Source organism: Gekko japonicus, unplaced genomic scaffold (assembly GCF_001447785.1).
Source record: "Gekko japonicus isolate JY-2015 unplaced genomic scaffold, Gekko_japonicus_V1.1 scaffold119, whole genome shotgun sequence".
Classification (NCBI taxonomy): Eukaryota; Metazoa; Chordata; class Lepidosauria; order Squamata; family Gekkonidae; genus Gekko; species Gekko japonicus.
Genome location: NW_015163606.1, coordinates 4,912 through 14,739, shown reverse-complemented (window position 1 = coordinate 14,739; position 9,828 = coordinate 4,912). Strand labels below are relative to the sequence as shown.

General features: G+C 41.8%; 1 protein-coding gene across 1 annotated transcript in view; it reads right to left on the bottom strand.

Annotated features, from left to right (window-relative positions):
* Positions 1 to 9,828, bottom strand: part of LOC107107058 (DDB1- and CUL4-associated factor 13-like) — a 22,361-nt gene that overhangs the window by 9,078 nt on the left and 3,455 nt on the right. The window contains exons 2-6 of the mRNA XM_015407280.1: positions 8,582 to 8,671; positions 7,445 to 7,600; positions 6,269 to 6,346; positions 3,981 to 4,063; positions 2,540 to 2,704 (exon numbers count right to left, since the gene is read on the bottom strand). Of these exons, the coding sequence (XP_015262766.1) occupies positions 2,540 to 2,704; positions 3,981 to 4,063; positions 6,269 to 6,346; positions 7,445 to 7,600; positions 8,582 to 8,671 (572 nt within the window). The remainder of the gene's footprint in view (positions 1 to 2,539; positions 2,705 to 3,980; positions 4,064 to 6,268; positions 6,347 to 7,444; positions 7,601 to 8,581; positions 8,672 to 9,828) is intronic.

Here is a 9,828-nt window from a genome sequence, read left to right as displayed (position 1 = left end):
CCCCCCCTCCCAGAGAGAAAAGAAAGGCGGCGGGGATCAAGGGTCTCTGCCCGCCCGCCCCTCTCTCGCGTGCTTTCTCTCTCTGTGGCGAGGGAGGGAAGCAGGGGAGGGAGGGAAGAAGGAAGGAGGCGAGGAGGCAGAGGGCGCCATGGGGGGTGGGGGGCGCGGGGGGGTCCTCTTCTTCCTCCTCCTCCTCGGCACGGCTCAGCGCAGCCCTAGCAGCGGCACCAGGTGTGGAAGCCGCTGTGGCAGCCGGCCGGCGTGGGCTGGCGATCCGGGGCCCGCTGTGTTGTGCCCAGCTGGGAGGCTCCCCACCCAGGCCCAGCAGGGTGTGCACGAGTGTGTGTGTGTGTCAGCGCTCCAGCGGGCCAGCTGCCCTGGTGCGGCGTGAGTCTGCTGCTACCGCCACCTCCTCCTCCGCTGCCGTGGCCCGCCCGCAGCTCCATGGCCCAGCAGCCAGCCGGCCGGACTCTGCTCCGGAGCGCCCAATGCCGCTCGGCTCCGCTCAGCAGCAGCAGCCGGCACCGCTGGGGCTCCGGAGACGCTGCTGCCTCTGCCGTGACGGCTCTCCGCACATGGCGGCTGGGAGCACAATCCCCAACTGACCAATCAACCACCTGGCTGGCCAGCCAGCCGCGCTGCCACCCGGGCAGCTCCGCCCCTCCATGCCACCCGGCCCCGCCCCTGAGCCAGACCCGCGCTGCAGCTCACCTGCCCTCCCTCTGCCCCCTGGGGGGGAGGAGGAGGAGGCAGCAAAAGGGTAAGCAGGCCCTACCGGGAGGTTGGCATCTGCACCTGCCTAGGGCGCAGAAACACCTGGCTGGAGATGGCACAGATTGAACTTTGGACCTTCTGCATGCCAAATTGATTTTCTTCCACTGAGCCACAGCCCTTCCTGTCAACCACTGTTCCACACTAGTTCTTCAAACATTCTGAAAAGCCAATGGAATGAAAATCCTTACATAAATCCTTACATACGGGTGGTGAACTTGGCCCTAAGTTATCCTTCTAGTTGTTTTTTGCCAGTAACTGGTTACACTGGGAATTGCTCTATTGATCCACAATGACAGGTCCTTAGAGGCACTCCTAGAATGCCCTCGTCACAATACTTTGAAGTGCATGGTATCTGCAGTACAGAAGTTCTTCCACTCTCACTTTAAAAAACATAGAAAGGCATACACTTTGACAGTGCAATAATTTTCTTAAAACTCTCCTTATTGGTCCTCAAAAAATCATTTTATGCATTTTCTTTTGCTAATCTGTCAGATTCATCACAGGTTTTGAAATTCACTCTTCAAGGACAAGAGCAACACAATAGCATATGGGTGAATAACTTGATTCTTTCATTTAATCATACAAACATCTGGCTTGGTTGCCAAGGGCTTACAATGAACTTAATAAAAGCGTCTCTTGTTTCCTCTATCTTCTCAAGTTTCAAACTCAAGGTTTAATTAGGAACATCAAATTAACCATGGCATCCAAGTCCTTGGAACTATGAAGGAAACCTACTAGACTAAAAACAACCTCCAAAGCGTGGTTTTGGTAGATGAAGAATCGCTTTCTCAGACTCGGGTGAGAAATACTAGGCTTCCCCCCCCCCCCCTTTTTATTCCAATTTTTCTTATCTTTAATTTAGGCTTCCCCCCCCCCCCCCCAATTCTGTCTAATCTTAAATGATAGATTACAAAGGCATTCTAGGATAAATTATTTGGAACTGCCAAGAGACAAAACTGCTTTACAAAGAGAAATTTAGTTTTTATATGCTGGTGTCTATGCTTCATTTACAGTGCCACTTAGCACGAATGCTAAACATATATGCTTTGACTGAGAAGCCTCATGCCAGCAGAAGCAGAGGACTTGGTCTGCCAGGATTTTAAACTGAGCCTTCAATTGTCTACACAGCCAAACTGCTCAGACTTTTTGTATGCAGCACTGCCATGCCCAGATGTCTATTACCACAAGTTAATTACATTCTTTGGATAACCCAAGATAGGGAGGGAGTAATCTCCATTGATTTCAAGCAGTATTAGTTTCTGCGGCCTGGATCCAATGATCCCTTCAACTAGCGGTGTGAATCCAAAGGTAACTTGGACTCCTTTCTTGTACAGAAGCCCATTACATTGCATACAAAAAGACTTTTGAAAGTGAAAGGATTTGGGGGAGGGGGAGAAGAGGAATTCCACCAGGTGAGCACAAGTCCTCAGCCTATGCTAAAGTTGCTCTTTGGATTCCAGCCAAAATAACTGCTTCAGCATTAGAGGTACCACCAAACTGACAGCTAGTCAGGAAAAAGCAAAGGGTTTAAGAAACAGTGAGATCTAGTCTGCATACTGTAAAATTCTACTGTTTTGCTAAAGTGGAATTTCAGTAACCATCAATGTAAAAAAATGCAAGCAACAATCTGTTCCTTCTGCTTCCCTTTCAGAATACGGCAGGAGGAAATCTGGTATCATATCCACTGAATGAGTTCATAAGAGTGTTGAGACTGCTGGGGGAGGAGGAAGGGTCCCAAGAGAAGCTTATTTGTAAAATCACTGACCTGCTGTGACCTTTGTCTACAGGGAAAATACGAATAGATTTATCAAAGCTGGCAGACACAAATTCTTTCCCAGTAGGGGAGTAATCCACATCAAGGACTGCAGACACATGATCCATGTGAACCATTAAAGGCTTGTCAAGAAATCGCATATCAAAAGTATACAAGCTACAAAAGAAAAGCAGTAAAGGCATCACTCTCAATAACATTACATATTTTTCAATAGTGACACAAGTTTTCAAAATATCTAGACAATATTCCATAACTGTTCATTCAATTAATAATATCTGACAGTGAAACCCTACTAATTTTTACTCAGAAGTCAGGCCCATTTTATTTAATGGGGCTTATGCCTAAGTAAGTGTTGTTAGTATTGCAGCTTAACTCAAGCAGTCAAAAGATACAGCAGCTCAGATGCTATCAGCTGATAGGTCACAACTGCTCCATCTTGGAATAAGCAACTATGGCAGCTACCCCTCTCACCAAAGATCCAGAGCTGACTTTTAATGAAAACATAATGAAGTTACATTACTTTCAGCAAACCAAGTGCCACCAAGACTTCACTTCGATGAACTTGACACCCTTGTTCAAAACTCATTATGTGGAAACTAAGCCTCACCACTTTCAAAAGAACTTAATTCTAAGTGGGCGGATTAATCACAGGGTAAATCCCTTAAATCCAAGTATTCTGGTTTAAATGGATTCTGGATTAACCTGAGAGGCTGTGGCAAGATTATCACAGAAAGAGAAGCCATCTAGATTTCAACAGGCCTTGATGGGATAATTAAATGTGCTTATATAAGAAATACTTAGGACCAATGTTCCCTCTAAGCTGTGAAGTCTTGTGAGCAAAAATTCTACTTTGTGAGCTACTGGCATTAAAGTTGTGAGCAAGCGATTTGGCTACTGCATAAATTAGTTTGCTCTGGTGCCATCCTTCCTGAGCTAAGACAAAAACTGTGAGCTAGCTCACACTAACTCAGCTTAGAGGGAACACTGTTTAGGACCTTCATTTTTGTTAATTTTCAGCAAGGATTAAGTGCCAAAAAAACCATACATGCTTTCATAAATCTAACCTTTAGGACCACACCACTGAGGACAGAAAGGCAGCTAGTGTGCTGCCATAACAGAGAAAAAACATGCTTCAAAGTTTATCAACCTAGACCATGCTGGTTAACAACAAGAGCCGGACCCACATAATAACGGGGACTTATACTTCTGGGGTTTTTGGAACAAGGTGACTTTTCAAAGTCTGTTTGTGATAATGGAACAGGAGTATACAATTCAAAGTGGGGGGAAACACCTGGGCATGCCCAAGCACTTGGGTACACCTAAGGTAGCTCTCAGGAGATTTACATGACTCATAAATCAAAACATAATTTTCAGACAAATGAAAAGGCAGAAGCCTACATAATGAGTAAGCAAAACTGGAGACCATGCTTACTTGTAGTCCTCATTTGCTGCAGTGAAAATGGAAGCTTCCATAGGATTCCAGCACAGAGTATTTGTTCTCATATCTAAGATAACCTGGAAAAAATTAAATACGGGAAGATTAAAAGGAATTTTTAACTATTTGTTACAGAACTTGTAGAAGTTATACTAATGTGTTAATAATCATTACGAGGACTAAGAACCATAAAAAATGTAAAAATGGTTTAATGGAAGGATCCAGACAATCCAGATTCAAATCCACACTCTGGTATTAAAATTGCTGGGTGACCTTGGACCAGTCACTGTCTCTCAGCCTAACCTACCTCATATGATTGTTGTGAGGATTATGTGGAGGAAAGGAAACCAACATACACCACCCCAGGCTCCTTGTAAGAAGGGTGGAATAAAAGTATAGGAAGTTAACAATGACCTAAGCAACCTTCACAATATGCCAGTGCAAGTAGCATAAAATGCTGACTTAAGTATCACACATCTCCACTATCAAGCTATAGAATCAGATGAACAGACATGCCCAAAAAACAGAACAAAACCTGTGGGTTAATTAAGATTTCGTGACAGTACTGCCATCTAGAAGAAATACTGAAGGTGACAACAGTTTATGGCCCGATATTCATCGCTTATACAAGCTACCTATTGAAAAAATATATTTCCTGTGACTGTTATAAAAATGCTTGTAATCTCTGTAGATAATTGCAAGAATTTTGCATATTATTATAATATCTAATTCTGAACTAGGCTGTAGAGTGTCGATCAAAAATCCACACAATTGGGACAAATAGGATGGATTTTGCTACAAACCTGATGGAAGCCCCAGGTTAGTAGAAAAACCTGAAATCTTAAAAAAAAATTGGCAGGTCAAAAAATACCAAATAATAGCAGCAGAAATCTGTATCTTAATGCCTACTGAAATTACAAAGACTAGATTGGGATTGCTAGATAACCATAATATTCCTGAGCCCTCCAAGCCTCCAAGGCAGGCAGGAGAGACTGAAAAAAGTGGGGAAAGAGGAAATAGTGTGGGGCAGGGGGATACAGTGGGCAAAGGAAATGCTCCCCACAAGTCCTTATTGAAGCCCCACTTATAAACTATAATCAACACAATAATCTCATTAAAAAGCAGCATTGCTGCACAGCTATGCCAATTAATCTTTATTAAATGAAACTGCTGCAAAGGACAGGCCCAATCCACCATCTCAAATATCCCTTATATACATATCTCCACAAAACTCAGGAGTTAGGGTAGGCTTAGAATGGGTGACTACCACCCAAGGTCACCCAGGGAGCTTCAAGGCTGAGGAAACATTTGAACTTGGGTCTCCGCAGTCCAACTCCAGGAATCGAGCCACTAGGCTCCATATGCTTCATAATTTAGCTACACCAATTATCAAAACTTAACTACAGCGCTGAGGACTCGTCTGTATTTCAGGTAGGGCTGTAATTAGATTGGATATTGTAAATTTATGTTAGTTTAAACACAGAGCCTGGAATGCACTGGCAGCGATTTGTTTTGATGCTCAGGAATTCTATGACCAAGTTTGTAAAATGACAGATGGCTCTGAAAGAGACTAACCTGATCCTCATGCTGAAGGGATAAAACTGACAACTCACTCTAGTCTGACTCTTCCTTAGTGGGAGGCTGATTAGTCGCAAAGTATTAAGCAGTCCATATGTTATATGGTCTCACTTGAAAGGAGACCTCTGCAACAGTAAATAGCAGCGACAGCTGGGAGATTGTAATCCAAGGAAGAAAGTCTATTATTCCCTGTCAGTGAATAGTTTTCTTCTGTACTGTACCTTGAAGAGGCTTCTAAATCTCCCATTATACAAAGGAACTATTTGCACACCAGTGTTTTGTACTAGTATTTAGCTAATAACTGTACTAACCTTACCACCAACTTTCAGTACATAGTATTAATACATTATAATCCAATGTTAATAGAATGTTAAACTATCCATTTTTTAAAAAAATGCATTTCAGGGGGGAAAAACTAAATGGTTTTCATACGTTTAAAGAAAACAGACCTTATCCCACAGATGGAGGAACATTTTCATCCATATACCCATATTATTTTAATTAATAGCTTTCAGAATGCATTTTGATGGAATCTGAAAGCATTTCAAATGTATTAGCTGTACTATCTTTGCCATGAACCATAGGATTCCTACAAAAGTTTTACTTAGAAGAATCTGCCGAGACACAGAACAGAACGGTCCGTTTCTTCTGTAAGATAAGGCGATGGGACCGCACACACGCACAAGGTTTTTTAGAACATACATCACCTTCTTCAGAGCTGTTGATTGCCTCATGTCATATAACACAATATTCCTGTCTGAAGCACAACTTCCCAAAAGATACATCTGAAAAACATTTCAAAAACATTGTGAACTAATTAGGCGGAAAAAATAGATCCTTTAAGCAAATTTCCGGTGCTGAGAGGAAACAGATATATTACAAATAATTTCAACTAACACTCAGATCTTTGAATTTAAACAGTGTAAGTTCCAGTTACCCTCCCCTCCTTCCACTAGAGAAAGTCATCTTTAGATCCAACCCAAAATCTCTCTTCCTCTATCCTTCAGACTATATTCTCCTCTCTTGTGAGTTTCTTTTGTCAGGTTTTGGACCCAAGCCAGAATCTGCCAGCATCCACCTTCAATGAAGCAGCCTCAGACAGAGAGGGATGGGGACAGAGACCACTCCCTCCCGCCTTTTCTCCCCTCGCTCTATTCCCCTCTGTGCTGGGAGCCAAAGCTAGCACACCCTCCTTCTTCAGGCCTTTTAAAGGCCCTAGCCATGTGCGATGCAAGCCCAGTGGCCTCCCTCTAACCAGAAGCCCTATGGGGCCATGACCAAGCCCATGAGGGACTAATAACAGCCTTGGAACAATCTCTCCTCCTTCCCCCTCCAGGGCATAATCTGGTGGCTGTGATTGTCAAGACTGGCTGTTATAGGGTGCATCCCCCAGGCCCAGTCTGGTCTGGTGCTGTAGGGTGCGAAGGAAGAGGGGAGTCCGACATCATCTGTCACCTATGATATTTTTATGTACAATGCTGAGGGGCACCTATGGTCTTCCCCCTCAAGTTCCACCTTTCAGCATATTGTTGCTTTTTATGTGAACATCCCCCCTTCCTATTCAACCATCTCTCCTTTTCGAAATCCTCCCCAAAGATCCATTTGGGCAACCTTGCCTGATCTGCCACAGCCTTTCCTTCTACCTGTGCCTTCTGTTGACCTTTATCCCTCTTCCCCTTATCCTCTGTTCTCACTTGTGTCTTAATTTCCCAGTATGGGCTGACCTTTATCCCTCTTCCCCTTGTCCTCTGTTTTCTCCTCACTTGTGTCTTAATTTCCCAGTATGGACTCCAGTTCTTCTTGCATTAATGCTTACCATGTTCCTTACATTAAAACATTTTGCAGCAATATTTGTAATGAAATGTACAGAAGCCCATTATTACCTCAATTGGATTGAATTTAACACTACTTATGCTATCAACTCCCCAAGTCAAAGAGCATAATGGACTGGTTCTTTGTTCATTCCAGATATCAACTTGATGACCACATGTGGCAAAAATAGGCTCTTTCAAATGATGATCAATTCCTGTGTACACCGTCTTTGAAATACAAAAAATGATAGTTATCAACAATTGATTTTATACACACAGACAGCCTGTGTTTTAATGCAATAATATAAAATTATAGGTATTGATTTAGAAAGCTGATATGCTGCCTCTCCAGAAACCTATTTAAAATGGCTCACTGAGTAAACAAATACAGCAATAAAAACATTAAAATGACAACAAAATCAGCCGCATTCCTGTATACAACAATATTAGTAACACAAACCTACTATGTTTTTGGAGGGACTAATATATATATGTAAATGAAGGAGTCTGATAATCAAAATCACAGTAAGTTAAAAAACCAAGCAAGTCATCTCAGCTGAATACAGACGAGTGACTATTTTTAAAGTTAACAGAAACTATTTGCTTAATTCAGTTTTAAGAAAATTTTAATACTGAAACACAATACATTTTTACCACACTTCCAAGAAAAAATGTGTGGGATCTAGCACAGCATTTCAATGGGTGCAAGGACTTCCACTACTGGAGCATGACTTTCCTAGCTCCTGTTCCCCCACAGCAGCTCAAATTGCAGAACACTACGCCGTAGGGAAGGGGACCCCCCCCCCCCCGGGGAACTGATTTTTGGGAGGCATTTGGGTCTGCCATAGGAAGAGGAAGGTGATAACCCTTGTACTGCTTTGACAGAAGTCCTTGTGCAAGTGGAAATGCTGCACTGGATCAAACCCATTATTAGTAAAAATATTTTCAGCTGCATTCTATGGTTTTGTGTACCAGAAAACAAATGCAAAAGATGTATGGCAGGACAGCATCACTGCAGTATCAATTACATAAATATTGACTGGTGAGTATACAGCTGTACAGTAACACTTTTCCCAGGTCACCTTCCTTATGGAAGGAACCCCAGTCTCAAAGGTTAATTGTGCAGCTGTTCATATACAAACAAAAACAATACTCACATCTAAAGAGTAACCAAAGAAAGAAAAGGAAAGCAAGATAATAAACTAATACCTTTCCAAGAATTGTATGTATTGGTTCTTCTGGTACGCCATAAGCTGGCCCCTCCATCTTCCAATGCTTCACGGTTTTATCATCACCAACCTAACAATTTTGGAGAGGGAGAAAAATAAAATTATTTCTACAGTGCAACCAAATCCTACACACGTTTACTTGGAAGAAAGACCCCCACTACTTTTAATGAAATAAACTATCAAATACACTTGCAATAGACTGTTTCAGGTGGGCAGTCATGTTAGTCTGTAGTAGTAAAAACACAACAGGAGTCCAATTGCACTTCATTGACCAACCACATTTTTTGTGAATCAAAGCTCCCCATCAGATAATGTTCACTTTGTTTGTTATCTGGTGACGCAAGCTTCATCTGATGAAGCGAGTATAAACCCTTAAAATATTTTGTTAATTTTTAAGGTGCTATTGGACTCCAGTTCTGATCAGCATTAGACTGACTTCCTGAGGGCATTATATGAAAGCAAGCCATTGAAATCAAAGGGTTCTTGGTACCAAGTAAAACATGGCAGAATAGTAACTATCTATTATTCTACCAGATGCCTTTAACTACATAGAAGTTCTATGTAGAGATGTAAAGTTTCTGGCAATTTTGAAGCCACAAAAATTCCCCCATGAAATTAAATATATGCAACACTTACTTTCCTATCAAACCTAAACTTATTTTAGTATTTAACCATTTAAAATGCATCATTTAAGCCCTGACCTGAATAGCCCAGGCAAGCCCAATCTTGTCAGATCTCGGAAGCAAGTACTTGGAAGGGTGTAGTAGAGATGGGACTATAAAGATTTTCCCCTGTTTTGATTATTCATATTTCTCTGGTTTTTATAGATTTATTCTTTAAGTAATATTTTATTAGGATGTTAGAAAGGCCTGTTATACAGAAGGCTTTCCTCTTGTAGGTCTGATATTGTTAGCAGACAACATAATGGGTACAAAGTTCATGATTCTGTAGTTCTTAGGGCAAACCTTTCAATGTTTGGGTCAGATAAGATTTTAGACTCATATCAGTAATGAATACTTTTGTTTGGGTGAGAACAAGCTTTAGCCGATATGCCTTGGGTCATGTCAAGTAAATATGTGACGCTATTGCATAGACACACCTTACTTCCATTTGACCAATAAGGAGATTTTTATGTAAATGTTTAAGTTTTTGTAACCAATTATGCCTTTTGAATATTATTCCCATGATGATGGTATGATGATGTCATTTTAATTATTTAACTTTATG